The sequence below is a fragment of the Anomaloglossus baeobatrachus genome, chromosome 5, assembly GCF_048569485.1.
Source record: "Anomaloglossus baeobatrachus isolate aAnoBae1 chromosome 5, aAnoBae1.hap1, whole genome shotgun sequence".
NCBI classification, from domain to species: Eukaryota; Metazoa; Chordata; class Amphibia; order Anura; family Aromobatidae; genus Anomaloglossus; species Anomaloglossus baeobatrachus.
Window position 1 is genome coordinate 327,299,388 of NC_134357.1, and position 27,489 is coordinate 327,326,876.

A 27,489-nucleotide genomic window follows, 5' to 3' on the forward strand; every position below is an offset into this window, starting at 1 on the left:
CTATGATAGTTGAGGGTTTGTTGAAGATATTTGCGCCTGTCTTTACGGAGCTCCTTTGATACCCTGCCTGTGGCCAGGCTTCAAAGGAGACCATGATTTTTACTCTATGCAGAAATGATGTTGTACTGGTTTACATACCACAAGCGATCTGACAATCTAAGGTTTAATTTCAGTGTACTTGGAATCCGAGTCTCTGTCTCTACATTATGCTGCTCTCAGATTAGGTAAAAAAAATGGTGACAGATTCCCTTTAGCTCTTTTGAATAGACTTGCATAGAATTTTGTCACATATATTTGTTTTTTTTTTCTTGAAAGAGAAAAAACATTGAACACGGTTATTTGCTTTGCAGTAGTTTATTAAAGATTTGTTGAATAGATTGATAAGCAGCGTGTACAAGCCTTATGATTAGTTACTTAGTAATGTCATATGCAAGCATGAAAAAAGTAGGACAGTTTGGAAAGTGATTGAAATGACATTTGGAATCTATTGAGCTGGGTTATCCTTGTATGTTGGTCTTGACAGATTAGTCCTAAATTGGACAACTGCAGTAACCCTGTAAAAACAAAAAGCAGATAATAAGATTACAAAATGTGTGTGGTTATTGTCAAACCAGCAGATTTTACGCATTAAGCAAGTATGTCGTGAGCTGCCATAATCCATCTTTTCTGTTTTAAAAGTGGAGTTGAAGCTCATGTTGATCCCTGCAGGCTTATGGTGGAGTTGTTGGAAATAGCTGGCAGACCGCAGTCTTGTATATGGGCAGCTTTAGCTGTTTTTCCTTCTTGTTGGGGTGAGGAGTGCTATTGCCTACTGGGAAGTGTGCATGATCAACCGGCAGTCGTGCACCTGTGAACAGTACATCATTTCTGATACCTACTGGGAAGTGTGTGTGATCAGCCGGCAGTCGTGCACCTGTGAACAGTACATCATTTCTGATACCTACAGGGAAGTGTGTGTGATCAGCCGGCAATCGTGCACCTGTGAACAGTACATCATGTCTGATACCTACTGGGAAGTGTGCGTCATCAGCCGGAAATGTCCACACGTCCAGACACAGCTATTACACAGGACATAGCAGGGGCACATTTAAAGGATTATCTCAGCACAGGGACATTTTTTAACACATCCAATTGTGGAACTTACTTTTCTTACAAGATCTATTAATTGGACTGGACTTTTTAGGAAATCCCTGCAAATTAATTTCCGCTTTATGTCAACTAACCAACATTTAGATCAGTTTCCTAAAGTTGAAATATGTACAGTATTACTAAAAGTGATCTAATTTCTGCTACTGCTCATTCTGATGTCTCTCAACAGTTCTATAATACATTTCCCGAATCTTCTAGTGTAGGTTCACAATATGTTTAGGTTATTCTGTTTATTAGCATGTGTTTTTACGAAACACATAGTTGAAATTATAGCTTTAAACTTGAATTATAGGTATAGAGAATTTAGAACTTACAGAGTTAGGTGTACAGACTCCTGTACTTCCTGATGATCCAGGAACTGTTGGGATTGGTGCAACTACTTTAAAATGAACTGCAATAAATAACATGTTAATGAATTAGCCACAGTAAGGTTTATTATATCAAATATAGAGGTATTATTATTATGATCATAAGGTTTTTTTATTACATGAACCCTGCAAAACTGCTGTCAGTACATGAATCCTGCAAGATAAGTGACCTGGAGACCTACCTAGTATTGTCAGCAGTTAGCATGGTCCATGCAAGACTAAGTAAGAGAACATGAGTAAATCACATGACCACTATTATCTTGGGAGTTGTTTCTAGTCTTTACACATGATAGCTATGGGCAGCTAAGGAGCGTCAATGTGTATTTTATACTAAGAAGGATGTTTCATATGACATTACTAGTGATGAGTGCGCGTGCACGCGACTGCTTGATAATTGATCAATCATCAGGGTGCTTGGGAATGCTCTTTCCGCTGCTGAGTATTGGAGGTGCTCGAGAACCATTCTTGAGTCCCCGCCCCTCATGTTTCATGGCTCTGAGGCGAATTCTGAGGCAGCTGCAGGCTGATATTTTTAAGCTGGGAAGGGCCCAATAACCATGGACCTTCCCAGCCTGATCATACCAGCCTAGAGCTGTCTGCCTTACATTGACTAATTATTAAAAATAGGGTAGACCCCACATCGTTTTTTTTATTTAGTAGGTTAAACAAGGCTAAAAATACCATTTAGGCACCAATTCTGCAACAGCTGCAGGCTGGTATTTTTAGGCTGGAAAAGGCCAAATAACCATGGACTTTCCCAGTCTAATAATACCAGCGCCCATCTGTCTGCTTTACCATGGCAGGTTAGCATCAATGGGGAGGACCCCACATATTTTTTTTAAAATTCTTTATTTAGTTCCCAGCGACAACCTGAGACTCAGATGCGTCCAGGTGTCTTCCACATCCTTTTCCCTTTCAAATTCAGTGATTTTCCTGCTCCCCAGCCCTCTTCGGGGTCTTCTGGGAAAATACTCACGCTCCCCATTGACTTCTGTTATACTTATTACTCGAATTACGCCCATCCCAGCACCTGACCTGCTCGATTCAAGTAATAAGCACCAGGTCATTTTAGTGCTAATTCATCACTACTTGTTGCACTATATATATTTGACTAGTCACAAACACTTCAGAAATTCCTTAATCTATATTATCTCATTAGCAAAAACTATCATACTCACCGTTTAGCGCAGCTTGTATGGTCCCAGCACTATTGGTAATAACAGAAGCCAAGTTTTGCAATACCTGGGAATTAAAAGAAAAAGAACTAGAAAGGTGTTGAGCAAGACACCATTCATTTTTTTCAACTATATTTTTGATGCTTAATAATATTATGTTTAAACCTCCTCTTTCTAATTTTAAGCAAAAAAATAAAAAGAAGGTTTGTTACAACAGTATACTGTAAAGGGCCAATTCATTAACACTGGCGTTGCACATGCCAGCCTTAATGAATGGGGCAGCTGGGGTATGATGGGCCTAATTATTTAGTAGGTGCACACCACTTAATGAATTAGAAGCTTCTCTCAGCTAGCATTGTACCTCCGCCAGAAATGTACTCTAGGCACTAAAGTGGTATCACTTTTCATGAATTTGATGGGTAAAGGCAGCAATGCCCAGTTCCAACCATGCTATGCCCAATATTGCTGTAGACTGGCATGTAAATGCCAAAAGTGAAACATTTTTGCACAGTTAGGAAGTTGCGCAACATTATCGCGCATTATTAAGAGGCTTTTACACCAGAATTCTGTCGTAAACACTTTAATGAATTGGGGCCTAAATATGGGAACAGAGCCTGACGTTACTCGTTGCATAACTCAAGGGCTGAATATTGGGCATGACGAGGATCCCTAAAAATTCTGTCTACCTAAAATGATATTACTGTGTACAGGGTCTCAATAGATGTGCAGGTAGAGTAAAATGCTTCCATTAAGATCAACTTTTACATGAGACAACTTTTCAAACACGAATGATCAGGCTACTCATGGCCAGCAGGGAAGGTAAAGGGGCAAAGGGATTTTCAGGGCTTTTTAATATTAGGCCAAGAATACAGTATTTTTGTAAATGAATGAAATATGCATTATTTGCCTATCACACCCATTATCTTTCCACCAGGCATGTGAGCCCTGAGGCCACGTTTTTTCTGTAGCAATCCAGTGACTACTGGGCATGACATGAGGCGGGGAATTCAAGGAATAAGAGTTTTTCATTTTTTTCAGAACGTTCCCGACTTTTTGCTTATTTTTAAAGAGTAACTAAACAAAGATAAATAAATAAATATATTTTTGTCCATGAAACTTTTGCATATCACTTTATTTCTGTAAAAAAATTGCAAGAAAGTGTTTTTCAAAGCTTGTTTTTCTCCAAACTTATTTAGAGTACAGATGATGGCAGTGAAAGGGTCACCACTAGTGATGTGCAAACATGCTCGGCACTGCTAAGTAATTAATCGAGCATTGCTCAGATGTGTCGTCCGTGAAATAATGGATACAAAGCGCCGACTCCCGTAACTGTATGTTGTGAGCAGACACCTCAGGGAGAGCCATTTGCAGTCTCTGAATGGCTTTCACTGGGGGTTAAAACATTTTTGGATGTAGTGTGACCCCCCAAAAACAACACCCTGCCCTCCCTTCCCCCGGAAATGCTCTGTACATGGCTGGCTTTATGGAGGTGGAGAGCTGAACTGCCCAATCATTGACTTTCCATAATGCTCGTTACTCAAGTTGAGCCCGTGAGAGCGTGTGACTTGCTTGACCCCAATAATGAGTGCTCGAGAATGATACTGCTCGCCCTTCACTAGTCACCACTTGTGTCCTCCTCATAAGAGCAATCTGCTGCCCCAGATCACTCTCATGCCATCAAGTATACTCCACATGTGTATGTTCAGCAAATAGACTGTTTCCCCAATGGCTTTGAAAGCCGCTTTCATGCAATATTTACTGGAATGAAGACAAATTACCTAATAAAGTGATTTGTGAAGTTTCATATTTTTCTATATTGAAATAAATTACGGTATATTAAAGGACATTTAGCTTCTAAACAAAATAAAAAAAAAAATGAAATAGTCATTACTACTAGAAATGATGCTGTCATGCCCCAGTAGTCACCGGATCACATCAGGACCCGCATAGGGGATGTAATAGGAAGGCTTATGTCGTTATTTTAGAACATAATTGATTAGTATGAACATTCCCTAGGTAGCCATCTCTGGCTGGAAATTAGCACCTCAGGGAACAAAGGTCCTCTCACAATGCCAGACTCTTCTCTTACTTCTGCCATTAGTTTACTATCAGGTGACCCACCCCAGTGTCCGCTGATGGGCTGCAGCACTATTTCACTTCCCTGGCTCCTGTAAAGCTAGAACTATAAATTAAGGAAGGTAGTGGAGATACAAATGGAGCTTAGTCAGGTGGCTTTGCTTCGTTTGAACAGTCATTCTGTGCTTACAGTCTTCAGGCCTTTTCCCACCGTCCGGAGATACTGTCCTGGACGCAGTATCAGCCCTCCTATGGAGATGTGAGTGTTCTCCACGGGAGAACGCAGCGGCCCATGCACACAATCAGGGTTCAGGGCGCTGCTGAGAACACTCGCATCTCCTCAACCATAAGTTGACATGCTGCGGCTCGGGAAGCTGCTCTGCATGTCAGTTTACTCTGCGAAGAAAAGAAGAATGTAGCAACCCTGACTGCATCAGGGTGCTACAGGGAACTGCATCCTGTCCCCCAGGGTGCAGGGCTTACCCCCCATGGTTCCAGGTTTCCATCAACAGTGTCACTAACACCCGAACTACAAATCCCAACCACACCTCACACCAGACCTGTGCAGACAAACCAGTGGGTTGGTCAGGTTGGAGCAGGGCCTTCCACCTAGGGGTCAGGCAAACTGGTGAGAGGGATTTAGTCAGAATAGTGAGAGCCCCCAAAGAGTGAGCAGCTGGGAGCAGAAGCTCTAGAAAAGTTGAGAGTTAGCCCACAAAAGGTGAGGAGCTAGGGAGTTGGAGCTACCAGGGAGGTGACAAGTTGGGTTACAGATGGTGGTCCGGGACTGCAGGAGTCGGAAACCTGGTCGCAGGGTATTGGAGAGGGTGTAACAGCCTAGTTCTGGAGAACGGTCGGCGCCAGAAGTCCAGTAACTTGACTGGTACTGAGCACGGCGGGGTACTGGACCCTAGATCAGGGAGTAGCTTCACGTAACCTGATAATTCACCTGTGGAGGATAAACTTTCCCCAAGAGCTCAGTGAATGAAGGCATCAGCACAACGTGGGGGATAGGGTTCTCCAAACTAAACAACTTACTGAAATCCCAAGTGCAAGCCACCAAGAGCACAGCTGCCATGCACACGGGTAGCGGGCCCCGAAAGCTTCAAGCCGAGGGGCCACAACAGTCAATCAATTTATGCACGGAGGCAGGGCTACGAACTTACCAAGTGACACTGGTGGGAGCGGGACCTGGACGGGCTCCCCCCGTAGAGACTGCAGTGCCTAGAGACTTTGGTTTACCATCTGTGTGAGTGTCTCCTTATTCCACCTAATCCAGCACCACGACTACCGCAGTGAGTAATCTGACCCCTGCACCCTGCTTTCCAAGGCCAAGCCACCCATTTACCAAATCCCCACTGTCCGGGGCCTTCCCTACCTGCGGAGGGACTGACACCTGGCTGCCCAACACCATCTGCCCCGGTACTCCCTTCGGCAGCGGCGGTACTCCACTTTACTGTAACCCGCAGGTGGCATCATGAACATTCATCCCCAGTAAATACCCCCTTTACATTTGAGTGGCCGCAAGCCACCGGGCCCACAGACCCTTGAGCCACAGCAACCCCGGATCCGAGCAGTTCGACTGCTGCAGGCACGGCACAAGTACATCCACTGTGTGGAAATACGCTGCTTTCACAATGCTGCTAATCATGATCATGGGAACCTGGCTTAAAGGGAATCTATCAGCACAGAATGACTGTTCAAGCCACACAGGCACTTGGGGCATCATAGTGTGGATAAGCATTTAAATTCACCTACCCACCTGCTTGTTTTCCATTGTTCCCCGCCCTTCTCTGGTTCTGTGAAACCGGAGATGTCAATCACAGAAGAGGGTGGAGATAAGGGAAAACAAGCAGGTGGGAAGGTGTAGTTAAATGTTTGGCCCCGCCATGATGGAACAGTCATCCTGTGCTGACAGAATCCCTTCTGATTTTCCCATTCATCAGCTGTAGAGACTTGCAAGGAAAAATAAAATCTCCACATAAACAATCACCCATGGGATGGGAAGAAGCTTGTATACTTACTGTAGTAAGGCAGCCACATCCTGGAATCACAGTAGTCACTTGTACATTACCAGCAGCAATGCTGGAAAGAGAGAAAAGTATACATTCTAGTATAGTCACATATATATTGTGCATATATCATAAGACAGATTCAGTGCCTGTTTAACACCTTAACCCCTTAAGAACTGGGTGATTTTTTTTTTTGTGCTATTGTTTTTCCTCCCCCTTATACCAAGAGACATAACTTTTTTCTGCTTCCATTGATATAGCAATTTGAGGGCTCTTTTTTTGCCTTTAATGACCCCATCCATTTTATCATATGATTAATGGGTAAGCAGCAAAAAAATGACAAGTGTGGTGAAATAGCAAAAAAAAAAAGTGAAATTCTGCAATCAATATTTTTTTTTATTTACAGCGTTCATTTTAGCATAAATTTGACCTGGCAGTATGATTCTCCAGGCCAGTACAATAACGTAGATATCAAACATGTATAGTTCTTGTTTTATTGAAGTGGTGAAAAAAGTTCAGAAATTTTTGAAAATAAAATCTTGTTTGTGACTTTCCGAGAGTGGTAAAATTTAGGCTCTGTGCCCACGCTCTGTATTTTGACGCGGATTTTGATGCAGATTTTCAGAAATCTTCAGCAAAATCTGCATGTCCATTGTGAAGCCAGCAAAATTCAGAAGTGCTGTGCCCACGTTGAGTATTTTTCCCTTGCGTATTTGGTGCAGATTTCTTTCTTTCTGCACCAAATCTGCACCAAATACGCAAGGGAAAGATAAACAACGTGGGCACAGCACTTCTGAATTCTCACAGACTTTGTTGGCTTCACAAGGGACATGCAGATTTTGCTGCAGATTTCTGAAAATACGCGTCAAAACTACACAGTGTGGGCACTGGGCCTAGGGTATGTGCGCACTAGAAAATGGACTTTTCTTAATAAAAATCCACCCCCTCTGGCAGAATACTGCACCCGCGGTAAAAACCGGGGTAAAACCGCACCCGCGTTTTTGCTGCGATTTGCCATGGTTTTGCCGCGGTTTTTGCGTGGGTTGGTCCCTGTGTTTTTTTTACAGTTATCTATTGCAAAAACTGCAGATACCTGCAGAAAAGAAGTGACATGCACATTAGTTCCGCAGCAGAAATTCTGAGGGTAAATCCGCAGGTATAAAAAAAACGTAGTGTGCGCACAGCATTTTTTATACCCATAGGTTTTGCTGGAGAATGACTGCAGAAATGTTAGACATATTTTCTGCAGCAAATCCGCGGAAAATCCGCGGGAAAATCCGCTGTAAATCCACAGCAGGAAAAGATGCGGGCTTGTCCTGCGAGGCCACATCAAAATCAGGGAGATGACGGACCTAGTACATTATGGAATCTGAGAGCCGCATGATGTCTGTGCAGAGACCGCGATTCCAGCTATGTGTCATCTTGTGTTCTCTGTTTTTAGCATAACTCCATCCACACCACTGACTGACTTCTTCCTGTATACACTGGAAAGGGGATCTGTCTTTGAATTAAGATTAGCTGTCAAAAACCTGGTGACAAATACCTTTTAAGTGAATAGAAGCTGAGACACAGTAACTGAGAATGACGTACACATTGTACAGAGCTCTGGTTTCAAGCTCAATACCCTGCCGGCTTTGGGACCTGAATATAATTGATCATTATGGGCCTCATGATCTCACCAATTGAGTATTGATAGCAGTGTAGCAGTAGTGGCTGAACATGCGCCGTTCTTATAAGCTCTTTTCTGTTTAGTTTGTAAGCATTGCACTGGTAGGGATCACTGAAGTCGAGAGTTAATTCCCCGCCATCTTAAGTGCTACTATTCTCCTCCAATTCTGCAGAGGCAAAACTTCATGCCCCACCATCAGTGAGCACACCACTCGTCAGCCTCTTGGGTTACCGCTTGATGGCAGGCACATCTGCTCGATTGACAGCTCAAACCAATGACATTGTCATGCTGCAGGCTTGAACTGTTAGCAGGAGTGCCTGCGCCAGGAAGCTGGAGGGAGGCTGAGGAGTGATGTGTGCCTGACACGCAATATCAGACCAACCCATTAAAGAGAGGCCATCAATATCTTGGTCATGATAAACTCTACTAAGGGAAAAAATAAGTTTCAGGAGGTGATAGGGGTCTTGTGGTGCTAAAATATTGGCCATGTATTTTTTCTGTGTTGCTTTTTTCACATGACATGTTTAGTTTTGCTTTACTGCTAAAAATCACATGATCTTACTTTTCACCGATGATCACACCGATTGATCCAGCATTAACATTCACCTGTGCGCTTAACATTAAACTCTGTGTGGAAACAAAAAGATTGGAGTGTTATTTTCACTTCATATTACTATTAAGCATTTCTTTTTTCTATAATTGTTGATTTTTTTCTTGCAAACTCCAGAGGGATCAAGAGAAGAAACTTGATCTTGTCTTTTGTTTGATGTAATCTGATCTGCCTTAGAGACTTAAGGCCACTTTACACACAGCGACATCCCTAGCGATGTTGCTGCCGATTGCACCCGCCTCCGTTGTTTGTGCGTCACAGGCAAATTGCGCACAATATCATTAGTCCCCGTCACACATACTTACCTGCCTAGCGACATCGCTGTGGCCGGCGAACTGCCTCTTTTCTAAGGGGGCGGTTCGTGCAGCGTCACAGCGATGTCACACGGCAGGCATCCAATTGAAGCGGAGGGGCGGAGAGCAGCCGCAGGAAAGTCACGCCCACCTCATTGCCGGAGTACGCAGGTACGGTGTTGTTCGTCGTTCCTGGGGCGTCACACGTAGCGATGTGTGCTGCCTCAGGAACGACGAACAACCTGCGTCCTGCACCAGCAACGATATTTGGGATTTGAACGACATGTCAATGATCAACGCTTAGGTGAATATTTTTGATTGTTAGTGGTCGTTCGTACGTTTCACATGCAGCAATGCAGCTAACAAGGTCGGATGTGCGTCACGAATTCCGTGACCCCAACGACATCTCGTTAGCGATGTCGTTGCGTGTAAAGCCCGCTTTATTCTCATGTGTGAATCACAGTATTTTTTGGACTATAAGACGTAACTAGGTTTTAGAGGGGGGGAAATAGGAAGAAAATAATTGGTCATGGCGCACTGTTATAGGGTTGGATCTGCTGATGACCATGTTATGATCCAAAATTCTGTACTAATGTCCCCCATCCTTGGCTCCTTCCAGGTATGTATGTCTTCCATTCTGGTGTATATGTCTTCCATCCTGGTATGTATGTTCCCCATCTTTGTCCCATCCTGGTATATATGATGCCCATCCTGGGTCTATTCTCGTGTAAATGGCCTCATCCTGGTCCCATCCTGGTATATATGAACCCCATCCTGGTATATATGTTTCCCATACTGGGCTCATTCTGGTATAAATATCCCTCAACTGGGAATACTGTGTATCATCCTCATCCTGGTGTATATGCTCCCTATCCTGGTATTTATGTCCCCCATCATGGGCCCATCCTGGTGTATATACCTCCCATCATGCTGCACACATAAAAAAAAAACAATTCTACTCACCTTCCATCCGCTCTCCCGTGCGCTGTGTCATCTTCCGATGGTGGCAACTGACTTCAGAGTGAAAGCAGCGCGGCGCATGACGTCAGTGCCATGCACACCCAGACACATGCTGACGTCAGCTACCAGAATATTTACTGCTCCCCATGCCTGGAATTATGAGCACTGGGACAAGTGAATATCCATTTTATTAATAACGTACACATGTGATCGCCAAGCAGCTCCAGTAAGCCGGCGGCTGGGTGATCATATGTGCCGCTATTAGAGAGAATGAATATTCACTGTTCCTCACACCCTTAAGCTAGCCCATGTCTCATTGCATGTCTTCAGTGCAGAGATGATGGCTATATTATGGGAGTGAGGAGCAGTGAATGTTCATTTTTTTTTTTAATAGCAGTCACACTATTAGCCCTGGTGCCAGCTCCTGCCTCTTGTGAACCTGGTCCTCCCTCCTATGACCCGCTACACTGCATCACTCTCTGCATCCTCTGCATCCACAGCCAGATACAACTGGACTATAAGAGGCACCCCACACTTTCTTTCAAAATTTAGAGGAAAGACGTGAGTCTTATAATCTAAAAAATATGATACTTCTCCATGTCAATATAGTACACTTAGCACCAAAAATGTAATTGGACTCTTTCGCAAATATAGAGGAATTGTGTCTCGATGTAATACACTTTGAAAACATTTTCCTGCATTTAAATAGCGTAAAATTTGTGTTTTTTATTCCAATTGTAGTGTGTGTATTTCTGAACTCTAAATATGATGCTCTCCAGTATTCTCTGGGTAATGGGATGAACGTTGTATGTGAAAAAAAACCACTCAGTGATATAGACTTAAGCTACTGACATTCTGACTACTCGTATAACGTATAGCCACAATGGATTCTGCACAGGTCCATCTGTTGACTCTTGTCTTTTTTTACTTAACTGATAAAATAAACTGAACGTGAAAAATTAACACTTCGACAGCAATAATTCAAGTGTTGGCCATCAAAAAATTATTCACATAGTTCATCCATATGCTGACAGAGTGACGTCTACTTTGTCAATGGTTTTTGTAATATACAATAAGGGGACAACTTTGGGGGATAAAATATGGGAGATCTTTCTATTTGACACTACTAATGATGATCAACTTGGATGTTTAATCCTGGGGATGTCTGCCATTCAGAGGCCGGTGACAGCGTGTTGTAAAACTTGAATTGCTAGTGTGGCGCTCCTGAGGCTTCCGTCGCCACAGGGACATTGCACCCCAGTCAGAGGTGTGATGTCCCATCCTGAGTAAGGAAAGGGGTACATGCCAGTTCACAGGCAAATCTGCACTACACCATTGTTAGGTACACACAGGGACCAGGGACAGTGGCAGCAACCCTCCCATGCTGCATGCTGGGAGGGGCCGTAAGACCCATCCCTGCTCCCATAGGGTGGTAGCTTAGCAACTGGGGGGGGGTGGGAAGAGCCAGAGAGTGTAGAGCAGAGAGGAAGGTCAGAGTTTCAGTTTACCTCAGGGAGTGAGAGAGTGAGGAGCCAGCATGTAGCTGTGAAAGAGAAAGGAGCTCTGTGAGTTCAGAGTGTCCGCAAGAGAGAAAGAAAGCAACAGAGAAGGAGAAAAACAGAGAGTAGAAGAAGAGCTCCAGTCAGGCAGGAGCTAAAGAAAGAAGAAAGTGATGCTTCCTGGTGAAGACCCTGGGACTCGGAGGGTCCAGGTGACACCAAGCAGGGAACGAAGGGATTCCAGGGCCACAGATAGCTTCAGAGCTGATGGCCAGTGAAGTCAGCTGAGAAAGGACACAATTAGAGGGGTGCACTGGCATTTACCCCCAGATCTACCCGGGATCGGCGGAGGTCCCTGACGGTGGTCCCAGCAGTCCAAAGGCTCCTGCAGGCCTTGACAAGAACTGTGAGTAAAAACCTGGAACTGCACCCTCTGGAGTTGCCTCAGTTATTTTCGCCTGCATAGACACTTACAAGCACTAACAGTGTCCCCGGGGCATCGCTCCACCTGTGGGGAGCAGGACCATCCAAGCTGCCATTCCATCAGCCCCGGAGGCCCCATACAGCAGCGGCAGCTTAATAGCCGCAAACCACAGGTGGCGTCACGAAAACATAAACTTTAATTACTCCCAAGTCACCAGCCATATTAACTGACACCCACCAGGGCCACGGAGCCGGGCCCCGCCACCACCGACGATCCCCGGACTAGTCCGGCCCGGCACCGGGTGTCCCATAGCCCTGGGGTGGGCGAGTCACTAGATGTCGCCTTACTTACGATATATTTTTTTCATGGTGTTTGGGCATATCATGATACTCAAACTTATGAACAAATTTTAAAAACAAAAAATGGTTAAGTTTTTTTTTTTCATTGCAAAGTTCTATTAGTTTGCTTTCATATTTTATACTTACAGCTGAAGCTTGGACATACACAGTGCCACTTGCTTGGATAGAAATGCCTACTGCCGCTGTTACATAGACTCCAGCACTTGAAATTACACAGCTTGTCAGTTCTCCAAAGTTCAAGTTAAGATAAATGCCAGCGGTCACACCTAACTGTAGAAAAGCAAATTAAAATATAGTTAACTATTCAATAATTAAAAAGCAAAACCATTGATGTCGGGTTCAAATCCCACCAAGTAGAACGTCTGTAAGGGATCTGTATGTTCTCCCTGAGGTTCCATAGGTTCTACAGCAGCGCAGTGACCATGTTTTCCTTTCCTTCCTTGTCGTTATTGGGTTTTCTGCAGCAGTTGTCATATACAATACGTGTTCCGTGTTGTGACTACCATAATCAAAGAAGGTGAGCAAGATATCTCTGCATGTCATCTCAGTTATTTGGAGAAGACCCTAGTGCCCTCTTTGTTTCCTATAGCTCATTGTCTCATATCCAAAGTCCATTGCATACATAAGGATGCACTAGAATGGGTTGCAACCTTAAGAAATGCTGCTGGAGACATGTCGCTCAAACTTTCAGGCTGGACAGTAGCATCATAAATAAGTATAACGTATCGGCTCAGTCAGCCTGATAGGTTTACAAACGGATATGACCAGGAAAGAAAAAAATCAGCTCAGTTAGCCTCTCTACTCTGCTATATACAGGTACAGCAGAGCAGGATCGCTGCAGTGCAGGTTTTCTCCCTCCAACTGCTTATCTCATTGTGTAGCTTTCTCAGGCTTAAGCCCCATTCTATTGCGTGCCTAGATTGGGTTGCAGCCTGGAGTAGGTGACAGTGGCCAACCTGGAGTATTCCTCAGAGAGCCTCTTTAAATATCTAGTAAGAGAAGAGCTGAATTTGTCATCTGTTCTTTTTGCACCACTTGTTATGTCCACTTTAGCCTAAAGGGTTATTCTCGTGTTAATAAACTGTAATAGTAGAGAAATAAGTAAGTTTGCAGCAGACTTGCTTTTTCTATCTGCAGTGATTTTTGTGCTGTGATAGCTCTTGTGTTAAACTGTTTACAACTCACTGTCAAGGAGATTGACCACAAAAGCCTGGCCAGTATTCCTAGTGCTCTGATCTCTATACAGTAGTAAGGAGCTGCTTACCTGACCCTCCCTGACAGCTCCTGATCCACAGTATATATCATAAATGTGCATGTCTTCAAATGCGGTAATGCACATATGATAAAATACTCTCATAAAGTGCTATAGTGTTTCTGTATATTCTTATTAGAAAAAAATGCCATAGTGCAAATTCACATCAATTAAACAGCCCATGTCAGGACAATCAAATAGACTATAATAGCCGCTTCTATTGTAAGAGGTAGATAGAGAATCTCGTAGGCTATGTGCACATGTTGCAGATTTGGTGTAGAAATGTTCTGCATCAAATCTGTACCTTCTGGCAGAAAAACGCACCAAAAAACTCCTCCTCCATTTTTGGTGCTTTTTTCCTGTGCTTTTTCTTAATGAAGTCTTAGGCTAAAAAACGCAGGAAAGAACACCCCAACAATTGACATCCTGCCTATTATTTCTGTATTAAAATCTGCACCAAATCTGCAAGGGAAAAAAAATGTAACCAATGTATTATAAATGCAATAAAAAATAGGATATAAAAAAATAGGTCCTTATACAATTGTCCAAAGTGTGCTTCAGATCATCCCGGCTATATATATATATATATATATATATATATATATATATATATATATATATATATATATATATATATATATATATATATATATATATATATATATATATATATATAATGAGAGAGAGAGATGTACGTATAGCAAAGTGAAAAGAGAAAGTTACTCCATAACAAACTTGGCTTAAGATGTGCCAGGATAATACAGAAGATAGGTTCTAGGTTCATGGCCCCCAGGAGTGGAGTATAGTCGAGGATTACTATGCGATCCTCACACAAGTGTGGCTCCAGCCTCAATGATCGGAAACGCATACCTACTTCGCTGTATTGCACTTGTACTTTAAGAAACATTGTTTTATTTTACCTAAGTCATGTAGATTCTGTAACAGATCATTGATGAGACACCAGTAAGGAAATTAGATGGCAAAAAAGTGAAGATACTTACACTGCCCAAACCCAGTGAGGTGCAGTCTGAGCTGCTTAAGGCGACCTGTAAACCAAGAAAACACATTTCTTTCAGGTGGGTGATCAACTGTATTATTTTATCACAGTGCCAATACATACGGTAGTAATAAATGAATGGCAACTGTATTGTAAAGCATTAATGGTATTTTGTAATTAGTTTTTTCTCTTTCAACATTTTTTCGTGAGATTTGTTTCTAGGAAAACTAAGTGACAATCAGTGTGTTTTATCATTACCAGTCTTACTGCTGTCACTGTAGTGGATTCCTGAAGACACACAGCAAGGCGAAACATAATGCGCCAGCAAAAGAAATCTATAACTTTATTAGCATGAGGTCATGCTCCCACGGGTAGAAATGCTGCATGATTATCCTTCTGTGCGTCCGCACCGTAATACTCAATAGTCATCTACCCTGTCTATTATGTTTTTGCTCTTTCAGTGCAGATTTGACACCTTGCAGAAGATTTATAAATGCGGTTTAACTTTTTGTCCTTCTTCACACATCCGTGTTTCCGGTATGTGTGGCATCCATTTTTTCATAGATACCACACATAGCTATTATAACCTATAGAGCAGCTCAATTTTTAGATGGACTATGTGTCCTTCCAACACACATAGTGACATGTCCATTTTTTTATGGCAGAACGGATGATAATGGCCAATAAAACTCTTTGGGTCTGTGATATGTGCAGCACATGGATGACATCAGTGTACCATCTGTGTGCTGTACGTGTTTAACATTGTAAAGTATAGAATGTCATCCTTTCTTTATCCATACTAAAAAAAACTCTGATGAATGAATGCAAAAACAGACACATGGATGACACATTGATGATACACTGATCCAAAACACTGACTGACATTGGTACAGATTTTTCACGTATGTGTTTTATATGGATGTGTGAAGGCGGCCTTAGACTAAATAATGGCAGTATGAGTTCGCATTACTCCCTGCACATGTCTACTGATCTGATTGTCAGACATGTGATGCTAACGGGTATGGCTAGATCAGAGATTGGAGATCCACCCACACCTGTTAACTAGTTGGATTGCACTGTCAAACTTTGGCAGCATGATCTAACGCACTCTGGTGGGGATCGAGCCATTCGGAGGCCCAGCTCCTTCATCAGGTGAAAAATCACAGCTGTACATCTGATGAAGGAGCTGTGCCTCCGAAACGCGTAGAAATAAAGATCACATGCTGCAGATACTTCAGTTTCTTCTTCACAGCAGAGCAGTTTTTAACACTTTCCCTTCCCGCATTGATTTTAGAGCCTCTTTCATGAGATCCAGAGCCCGTTCTTGGTATCACTGAGGCCTCAGCGATCAGTAAGATCAAGAGAATAGTGGTGTGAGAATATCCCTTTAATACATAATGTATTATATGTGTCACTCCAAATTGCCTTTTGAGCTTACAGTTTTATTTCTCACCTGAGAAAACCAATGAATAAGGAACTTAAAAGAACAATATCATGTTTCTTAATAAGGACACATGTTAATCTATGTCTAACAGTTTCATTTCTTGCCCAAAATTAATACATGTTTCAGAGTTTTAAAAAATCTGAAATGTTTATATTTTAACATCCAAATAAATATATGAAATCCTATACATAGGACATTACCTTAGTTTGCAGATTTGCTGCAGCCAGACTAATCAGTTTTGCTGCAGTGTTTTCAGCCATTTGGAAAACACTAACTTCAGTGCCTTGAGAGGGTGTGACTGGATAATTAGTATTTGATATGCTAAAGTCGTCTCCTATGAGCTGTAAGAGATAAACATTTTTTTCATCAAAAATGTTATATTAATAAAAGATATCAGTTTATTGTGGAATCAGAACAATTATTATTCTTTCCTTCTCTTAGGTTGATTTCAGTAGACTAAAGGTGACTAAAGAATGAAGAAGAATGCCATGTATGGATAAGTTCTCAGTAAATATGAGCAGATCTTTTTAAATGTGAATTCGCCGGGTTTGCCAAATTTTTCCCAAAAATGAGAGAGACTGATTAACTGCACTAGAGCGGGTGATGTGATAGCTGCAGGGAAATATGGTGAAGGCCATGGCTAGCACCATGAGACTCTTAAGGGGGCTTTACACGCTGCGATCTCGCTAGCGAGATTGCAAGCTATGGTACCCGCCCCCGTCGGTTGTGCGACACGGGCAAATCGCTGCCCATGTCGCAAAACCTCGCTTGCCCCGTCACACGGACTTACCTGCCCTGCGATGTCACTCTGGCTGGCGACCCGCCTCCTTCCTAAGGGGGCGGGTTGTGCGGCGTCACAGTGACATCATACGGCAGGCGGCCAATAGAAGCGGAGGGGTGGAGATGAGCGGGACGTAAACATCTCGTTCACCTCCTTCCTTCCGCATTGGCGGTGGAGGCAGGTAAGGAGATGTTCCTCGCTCCTGCGGTGTCACACGCAGCGATGTGTGTTGCCGCAGGAACGAGGAACAACATTGCTAATGAGAGGTAAACGATTTTTTGTTTTAGGACGACCTCTCCGCGGCAAACGAGTTTTGCTGCTTTTGCGATCGTTTTAGATCGCACATAACTGTTACACGCTACGATATCGTTAATGACGCCGGATGTGCGTCACAAACAACGTGACCCCGACGATAAAACATTAACGATATCATAGTGTGTAAAGCCCACTTAAGTCTTCAGGAGTGTGTAAAATAACATCCGACATTTTTTTTTTTTAGGAGATCAAATGGCAATTTTTGAACCTGTGAATGTTAGGAAATTCCACTTAAAGTTGATGCCTCGCAGATCGATGCTCATCTCTAGTTGATGGATGCACAAGCTTTAGTTAATTTGAGGGGACATTTAAGGGGCAAAGCAACTATAGTCAATGACGTATGAAGTACACAGCCATACTTGATGTAGAGCCAATAAATACATCTCAATATCTTCTACTTTTCAGTCTACTTTTTAAATGATAAATTGCTAAAGGTAATCAATGAAGCACAGGCCTGTAACGTAAAACATTGTTGCGGAATGGGTCATAGGTAAATGTGAGCAATGATTTAGGAAACAAATTGTAAATGGAATAGACATGAAGATTAACTTACGGAATAGGAGTAAATAACATAATTAGTAGACGGTGTTACCGACTGGTGGTAGTAGCTGCATGATACTCCATTAAGTTGGAAAACGGCTGCAAAAAAAATCAAAGAAGAGGTTAACTTTGGTTTCTTTACTTTTCTTGTAATGCATACCTGTTGGAGTTCAGCATTTTCCATTTATTACTGCCTGTCTTAGCATTACCGATAAGAAAACTATCGTCTGATAACTGAATAAACAATTTACTAGTGTTGTCAATGCTCGACCATCATGTGTATGTGGTGATCTGTTCCACAGTGATCTGGTCATTTGGGTGGGAGATGCCCTGTATGTCGTAGAATATCCTGGTGCACACAATGAAGGAGCTCTTTAGGGCTTGTTCACACAAGTATATAAGTCCGACGTGTGCCATTTTCAATGGGGAAGTGCAGATGATCGATTTTTTTTCACTGACAGAATAAGTCTGTGGCAAAAATCACAACATGTTGTGATTTGAATTTGAAATTGGATGAAACTCCCCCATTCAAGTCTATGGGTGTGAGAAAAAATATCGGATGCCACAGTATAGCATCTGATTCTTACGAATACATTGGAGTTCTGTACTATAGGAAACTGTAAATGGTCCTGTAAATGATTAAGAGATGCTATGGTAAAAAAAATGGATTGTATACAGACAGCATGAGGATGACAAGTCATCCCACTTTTCTGAATGAAAATCAGATCTATTTTTTTATACTGTCGTCTGACACTAGCCATATACTATGGGATTTTTCATATGGTTTTCAGCGTCCACCAATCAAATGCATATGAATATCAAGAAAAGGTATTAAAATTAACCCATGAACTAATGTTAAAAATGCTGCAAAATCCATACTTTTATGTTTCACCATCTTTACGCTGAATATACTTTTAATTATACTTTTAAAAATTCTGAATGCCTGGCATAAGGGGTCGCACCTAGTCAAATCTCTGTCTTTTTTAAATTTGCTTCACTATTTGAGTTCATGGCCCTGATTTTTATTTTTCGTTACGCTTCTTTTTGGAGTAAAAATGGCTTTAATAATGACTTTTACGTGTGCACTTTTATATTATTTAACTTGTGCCATTTTACATTAACATTAGTAGGTTTCATCTGTTTTCTTTTTGTTCAACAATGTGGACAGTGTGTATTATCCAGATGTTTTAGCCTAATTCATCATTTTTTACTTTACTAAATGTTGCAACATTTATTGTACAATTATACTCCAGTATCCCAGTGGAGTAGAAAATCTGTCTAGTTTTATTATTGCCCAGGTGGAGAATAAATTATAACATTAGGATCATGTAACTGTTTGGTCTAAAAAGGTGCAAAACGAGAAAAAGACAAAAAAGAGCATGTTCAAAATTCATCAACCCATATGCACCATTTTGAAGAATTTACAACAATTGAATGAAGAATCGAGGCCTTTGGGTTCACCAAGAGTACTCCTTGTTGTACGTCTATATACTTTTTTTTGTGTTTTGGTGATTTACTGCCTTCTGTATGCATGGTATTAAACAGATGAAACATAACGATTTTGTGTGGTTAAGGCTACAAGTATTCAAAGTTTGAAAATTGCATTTTTTTTTAACAAATTATCACCAAATGTCCAAGTGCAATTTTCCATTAAAAATAACACTGTTTCAGGTTTAGTAGGATAAGCTGAAGCATTTCAGAGCTATCACTAAATAAACACATGTCAGATGTGAAAAATGGGACTTGGTCATTATGGTCATAATTGGCTCAGTCACTAAGGAGTTAAATTTAATATGCCGTAAATGTATAAGGTAGGATACCCCTAGAAGGCTAAAAATATAGCCCTGACAACAAGAATGTGTAATGGGTCTTTATAAAAGTTGAGTTATTACTTACCTGTGACTGCACTGTAAGCCGTATTTACGACCCCTTCGACTACGACAAAAACAGATTTCACCTAAAATGTTAAGAAACACCTTTTGTTTACACAGGAAGTATCAGACATATTGGATACCGTATCAGATCAGAAAATAAAATGTTATACACGCCATCTTTTCCTGTCATTGTTTGACTACAAAGGCCAGAAAGACGAACAAAAGGATCTTTCTATTTTCTTTTCCAATGGATTAATGACTTGCTGTTCATATGTTTAGAATATTGAGTGTCCTAAATGCTTCAGGCTTTCAAAGACGCCAAGAATTTAAAAGAAGTAACTTGCCTATTCTTCAGGCATCTTCCACTAGGAAGACGCTCCATACTGTGCAATAGAATTCAGTGGGAAGGTTGAAAAGATGCTCCAGCATTTTTTTTTTTTAAGTGTTTTGTAAACATTTTCGTCTAAAAAAAGTAAATGTTTTATTAATTGTCTTGTGGATTTTAGATAAATGACAGGAAACTGCTAATAAGAGATGCCCCCAAAAGGCAGAAATTCCTGAAGCATCCTCTACCTGAAAATCAGATGTGTTTGACCAGTGTGTGAACATACCCGATGGTCTATACTCGTGAGTATACCCATAGTCATCTTATAAATCCTCCAAATGGAAATGTTTACTTAGCTGCAGTGATAATGTGTGACACTATACCGTGATTAGTAGAGCCGTTATATGTTGGTACAGAATAAATAGAAATTAGCTAGGAATCAATGGCTGATGGTGATAGAACAGCAAGAAATTAAGTAGTGGGCTCTGAGAACCAACTTTCATTCTGTAACGCCACACATGCTAATGGAGAGAAACTAGTATCACCTCTAATCTTCTAATAGCTTGATCCTGGGCTTGATCGACAGACTCCATAATGGTACAATTGACTTTTCAAACATTGCACAATTGGTGAGGTACAGTTTAAAGAAATCTGCACTGATCCTGCTATATTAGAAATTGTGGGTAGTCAGAGAAGCTGATACATTCCTTTTCAATTTAAAAGTAGCATATACTCAACTATGGATCACCGGCTGCTACCCCTACCTATAGATCTACTCCTGCCCTGGGTCCCCCATCAGTCTCTATTCCTGCGGTTGGGTGCTGACCAGGAAAATAAAGAAGAGGAGACCAGATTGGGAGTAGGTACAATTTTTAATTTAACAACTTAACCACATCCAATCATGTCACTGGCTTTTAACATCATAATTGATGTGCCACTGTCCATTACAACGTGGAAAGCCAACGTATCTTCCTCCAAATATTGTAATCCCAGGGCTACTACTGCTTGATGGTGTTAAGTTCCCCCTGCGAGGAAAGATGTTGCAGTTGGAACTAAGTTAGTGTCTGCAGTGGCTCAATTAACTCCTTCTATATTGACTACCAGTCTAGGACTGGGGAGCCTTGGGCCCACCAGTAGCATTTACTCAGGTCCGACTGATTAGCTACATCCAAATATTACATTTCCCTCATTCCAAATTTACTTTAACTTCTATATAGTAGTAATCTGAGTAGTTTGTTAAATAAATGATGAGATATTGTCTTATCTGTACATAGAGAACCAAGTATATTGTGCCAACTGCTGCTCATATTTTGAAATTGGGGGCCCATGCCTGCACAGGGGCCCACCGGGGAATTCACCGGTTCTCCTGTGGGTCAGTCCAAGCCTTGTAACTGTTGTATGTAACAGATTCTCCCTTTGTTAGGGATACTTTACACGTTGCGACATTGCTACCGATATATCGTCGGGGTCACGTCGTAAGTGACGCACATCCGGCTCCGGTAGCAACATCGGAACGTGTAAATCCTAGTTGCAATGATGAACGAGCACAAAAGCGAACAATATCGCTGATCTGTGTAGCGTTGTTCATTTTCATAATGTCGGTGCGGCCGCATGTACGATGTTGTTTGTCGTTCCTGCAGCTCCACACATCGCTGTGTGTAAACCCGCAGGAACGACAAACATTTCCTTACCTGCGTCCCGCCGGCAATGCGGAAGGGAGAAGGTGGGTGGGATGTTATGTCCCGCTCATCTCCGCCCCTCCGCTTCTACTGGACGGCCGATTAGTGACGTCGCGGTGACGTCGCTGTGACGCCGAACGCACCTCTCCCTTGAAGGAGGGATTGTTTAGCAGTCACAGCGACGTCGCCGACCAGGTATGTGCATGTGAAGCTGCCGTAGCGATATTGTTCGCTACGGCAGCAATCACTACATATTGCATGTGCGATGGGGGAGATTGCTATTGCGCTGGACATCGCGAGCAATTGCTAGCGATGTCGCAACGTTTAAAGCCCGCCTAACTCCATCATCTCGCTTAGCGTGATCGCGGGTTGCCAATGGTTGCTATGACAACCAGAGGCCTGTTCTCCAGGCCTGCTATAGGTCAAAGCATAATATTGTAAAAAAACGTTTGTGTTTTATAAAAATTTTAACATAAAACACAATTTTTTAGAAAGAAAAGTTGATAGTTTAATAATAAAAAGAAATGCCCACATGGTATCACCACGTCCTTAATGAATAGTACTATGAAGAATCAGTACTACACAACTCCTGACAATTTTCTTCCAATATATAATTTCCTAATTTTTCCTAATTAGGATTATTTTTAATTCAAATGAGTTTAATTTTTTATTTTTCGTTTTAATGATCACATATTAAGTAATGAATAGAGTAGGGAGTTTAAGCTTTAAACTTTAAACTGTGCTACTTTATCAATTACAATTGATGTCTTTTTGCTGCTTTTTCTTTATATACATATATATATATACATTCTATTAATTTTTATTTTTTTCCTTCTAAAGTAGGTTTCTTTCATTTTGGTGAACCAGTCCAGCGTCCGCAGCTTGCTATAATAAGACACCACACACTGAGATTTTCTATTCAGTGAGGTGTGCCAGCTGCCATCAAAACTGGGCAGAAACCTGTTACCATAGAAGACTGTAGCATTAGCCTTGTCATCGATTTCATTCTGGCAGTTAGGCACCATGACAGGAGGCTGGAAATGGGTATCAGGCAGCCTTCGCTTGTTCATTGATCAAGTTCTCTAGATCATGGGACTTTATACTGAAAATATCCTTTGCTTTATGACTAATGTGGGGTTATAAGTATAGTTATGTTAACTTGTCTATTCCCATGTTATACGGCCTCAGTACTGCCAACCAACACAAGGTGTTACCGATTTCTGATTTACAGTAGTGATGTGTCGTTCGCGAACGAGCCGATTCTTTGAGCCGGCTCTTTGAAGTGAACGATATGAGCCGAATCATCAAAGTGAACGAGCCATAAAGAGCCGCTTTTTTTTTTTTTTTCTCTGCTTCAGGGGGAAGCAGGAGATAAGGAGAAGAGTAAAGTAAACACAAGCTCTGGGCAGGAGCTGACACTTAAAGCTATACACACATAGTGGTTCTTCCTTAGTTCAGTGGGCACAATTGAGTACCAGGGAATGATGTGCTAGGATTAAGTTTTCTGACCTCGACTGGCACATATGGTAATGTGTAGGAGGAGAGGGGCTCAGCTTGTTTGCTGATAACAATGATCATCTTCTCTAGGTATTAGGGTTCAGGACCACTACAGTAAAGACCTGACCAGTTGCTGGGTAATAGCATTTTAGACCAAACATATGTAAAGAAGTGTATACAGCTTCAATCATTGTATAGAGTTAGTGTCCAGTGTGTGCACAGCACAGATGACCGCTGACATGTTCATTTAACCCTGTAAGGTTTTCTTTCTGGCATAAATAAGAGAAAATCATTGATAATAAGCCATGTCTCCATTCCTTTAATGTTTAGTGGAAGCTGGTGTGTGTCTGTGTGTATGTGTGTGTGTGTGTGTGTGTGTGTGTGTGTGTGTGTGTGTCTGTGTGTGTGAGTGTCTGTGCATGTGTGTGTGTGTGTGTGTGTGTCTGTGTGTGTCTGTGTGTGTGTGTGTGTGTGTGTGTGAGTGTCTGTGCATGTGTGTGTGTGTGTGTGTGTCTGTGCATGTGTGTGTGTGTCTGTGTGTGTGTGTGTGTGTGTGTGTCTGTGTGTGTGAGTGTCTGTGCATGTGTGTGTGTGTGTCTGTGCATGTGTGTGTGTCTGTGCATGTGTGTGTGTGTCTGTGCATGTGTGTGTGTCTGTGTGTGTGTGTGTCTGTGTGTGTGTGTGTCTGTGTGTGAGTGTCTGTGCATGTGTGTGTGTGTGTGTGTGTGTGTATTTTTTTTTGTGACCACAATTGATATTTTTTTACTAGTTTGGTGACTACATACAACATATTCATTAGCCTCTATATGCATGTGTCTGTGGCGTTGTGGTGTCACAATTCTCGCAGTTAAGACTTTTTTTCTATTTCTGTTAACAAATCCTGGCATTTTTAGATGTAAATAGATCTGACATCTGCACACATCTATAAAACACTTTTTTTGTATCGCTTCCTAATTATCAGTGGCGTAACTAGAGTCTGGTGAGCCACAGTGTGAAATGTAGACCTGGGCACTCCCCCACCTGTCACACTCCGCGCGCACACATGTTGGTCAGATCATATGTATGGGCCCCGTGTATATATGTCCCTTATCCTGGTATATATGGTCTTCCCCTCCCACCACCATAGTCATCCAATTATTATAACGCATCCCCATATTCCTCCATATATCACAATGTACCCTCATAGTCATTTATATATTATAATGCATCCCATAGTCCCCCATAGTCATCCAATTATAATAATGCACCCCCATTATCCTCCATATAGTATAATACTGCCTCACAGCCCTCCATATAGTATAATGCAGCCTCACAGCCTTCCACATAGCATAATGCAGCCTCACAACTCGCCATAGACTATAATGCACCCCCCTCCTCCCCCATAATCCTCTGGCGAGCATGTACTCATTAAAAATAAATCTGTACTTACCTCTCCTGGTTTCCCCGCAGCTTAATGTGACTCACGATATCGCCACAGCGATGTCACTGCGGCGATATCGTGAGTGCATCGCCACGTGTGACCCGGCAAAATCGCCCCACAATTTATCGCTGGTCGCAGTCGCGAAGTTTTCGGTCCGGACCGAAAACCACGCAACTGCAATCTAGCGACATCGCTGCATGTGACACCTTCACACCAGCGACTTCAGGAGCTGCACTATAGCTCCTGGAGACACTGGTGTGATGCTATGGCATCACACAGCGACATTGCAGGAGAAGTCGCAGGTGAGATCGTCACATATGACATCTCACCCGTGACGTTGATGCGGTGGGCGGGGTTACACGGTCATCAGCGACGTTGCCCACCACATTGACATGTGTGACAGGGCCCTTACTTTAATTCAGAGATGGGAAACTTCAGGTCTTGAGTGCCACACACAGTGTAGATGATTCAATTATCAACTGTGCAATACTAAAGACCCCGTCAGACAGGGAGGTATCACTGGCGATGCTGCAACTTAGTAGGCATGGTCAAGTTACAATGACATCGCCAGTGTGTCGCCTCGTGTGACAGGGCAATTTCCCGCTGCCACCGCTCATCTCCTGAATTCGGAGGTTGCCTAGCACTGCTGGGAAACCTGGCGATGAGGAGCAGGCGATCTGAACACATTGCCGCGTGTGACGCAGCAATAGTGCTCTGACACATGACGGGAGCCATACAGAGTATAGCTCCCTGCCTCGCCTGGACTACAGGCATGTTCAGAGGCGATCCTCCACCAGTGTGACAGTACCATAAGGAAATCCTGAACACATGACCTGCACCCTCCAGACCTGGAGGTCCTCACCTCTGCTTTAGTTGATCAATGTGTGATTGCTGTAGGGCCGCACCCGACACCTCGGGTGATCAGCTGTTCTTAATGTTGGCCAGATTTGAAGGTGCTCCGTCTTGTATGTAGTGACAGCGGCTAGATACCGCACATCCGCCCTCCAGCCATCACACATTGATTACCTATAGTAAGGCCAGGCCATCAATGTTAGGACAACCTCTATACATTTGTTTTATGTGCAATACTACCTCAATGACATTTATTGTCACTTAACTGTTAAAAAAGTTGGTATGTAACTAGTGTTGCATTGCCATATTGTGTTCCACTTGCTGGGACTTGTAGTGCTGTGCACCACCAGCAGAAGTTGGACCCATGCTATGTTAGCATTTAAACATTTCTGTTCCAGGTTGTGTTGAAATAAACTGATTTTGCTATTCAGTATCCTATGCTTCCATATTTTGGTGTGCGTACAGTATGTGTGTACAATGTGTGTATGTACAGTATGTGTGTACAATGTGTGTATGTACAATGTGTGTATGTATGTGTGTCCTTTGTGTTCAGTATGTACAGTGTGTGTGTACAGTGTATGTATGTGTGTCCTTTGTGTTCAGTATGTACAGTGTGTATGTACAATGTGTGTATGTGTGTCCTTTGTGTTCAGTATGTACAGTGTGTGTGTACAATGTGTGTATGTATGTGTGTCCTTTGTGTTCAGTATGTACAGTGTGTGTGTACAATGTGTGTATGTATGTGTGTCCTTTGTGTTCAGTATGTACAGTATGTGTGTACAATGTGTGTATGTATGTGTGTCCTTTGTGTTCAGTATGTACAGTGTGTGTGTGTGTGTGTTGCACATATAGTGACAGGCAGCACAGTAATTGCATCTTTTGTAGGAGCGACACATATCAGAGCACTGACTAATGTAGAAAGGACATGTACAAAAAACACCACATAAAAGAGGAGCGCGGGCCCTGTCCAGAAGAGCTGACAATCTGAGGAAACGGAAACAATAATGCTAAAAACTGTTTTTACTGCTTCACTAGATACATACAAGGTGTAGAATGAGGTTCCCAATGTACAGGGGAGGTTCTGTATCATCACAAGGTGTAGCAGAGGGTTTTTTTTAAAAAAAGAGCCGTTTTTTGAGCCGAAAGAGCCGATTCTTTTTGGTGAGCCGAGCCGAATGAGCCGGCTCATCAAAAAGAGCCGGACTGCCCATCACTAATTTACAGTTTCATATAGGAGAGAGTGGTTTTAAGCAGAGAGACAGTGTTGTCGGGGTTAACTCTAGTGCCAGCCCACAGTGGGGTGGAGTAAAGAGAATATAGTGAAGGATATTTCCTGGGTTTAAGAGAGCAGTTGTGTAGTGGAAGCTAAGGCAGAAGTCACATGCAGGAGGAAGCAGAGGTGACGGAATCTGAGTGCAGATTTTGTTCTATGGAAGTGAATTGAGAGACAAGGGGGGACCTTCCCCCTCCCCCCCAAGCAGGCTGTGTGAAAAGGTCCAGTGCAACAAGGAACTTTCTTTTAGAGAAAAAGAGGCCGCCCGATTTAGGGCCACTGGTACTGGAGAATCAAATCTAAGAGAAGTAGCATAGTCATGCTGGGTACCCTAGGCACAGCGAAACACATAGACCCATGTGGTTAGTTACCAGTTGGATAGAGATAAGTCCCTCCGTGGTAGCCGAAGTGGAAAGAATAACTAACATGTCTGCAACTGTAATGGAAGCGCTGGTCTGTGCCCAAATGTCAATGCTTTGTAGGAAACATTGTTTGAAATGTGTGGCAAGCAATGTGGCATGGTGTTGTAAACTTGTTAATAGTAAAGCGCATGCAGTTTTTAACAGTTGCAGACTCTTCCTTAATGACTTTGAACGCGGTACCACACAGTGTGCATCAGATGATAAGAAGCCGGAATTCGGGTGAG

At 42.4% G+C, this 27,489-nt stretch overlaps 1 protein-coding gene across 1 annotated transcript in view; it reads right to left on the reverse strand.

Annotated features, from left to right (window-relative positions):
- Positions 1 to 346: 346 nt before the first annotated feature.
- Positions 347 to 27,489, reverse strand: part of LOC142310063 (uncharacterized) — a 42,564-nt gene continuing 15,421 nt past the window's right edge. Inside the window, exons 7-16 of the mRNA XM_075347534.1 lie at positions 19,820 to 19,880; positions 17,937 to 18,022; positions 16,488 to 16,628; positions 14,848 to 14,892; positions 12,721 to 12,864; positions 9,012 to 9,076; positions 6,793 to 6,853; positions 2,696 to 2,759; positions 1,464 to 1,540; positions 347 to 554 (exon numbers count right to left, since the gene is read on the reverse strand). Coding sequence (XP_075203649.1) covers positions 531 to 554; positions 1,464 to 1,540; positions 2,696 to 2,759; positions 6,793 to 6,853; positions 9,012 to 9,076; positions 12,721 to 12,864; positions 14,848 to 14,892; positions 16,488 to 16,628; positions 17,937 to 18,022; positions 19,820 to 19,880 — 768 coding nt within the window. The 3' untranslated portion in view covers positions 347 to 530. The remainder of the gene's footprint in view (positions 555 to 1,463; positions 1,541 to 2,695; positions 2,760 to 6,792; positions 6,854 to 9,011; positions 9,077 to 12,720; positions 12,865 to 14,847; positions 14,893 to 16,487; positions 16,629 to 17,936; positions 18,023 to 19,819; positions 19,881 to 27,489) is intronic.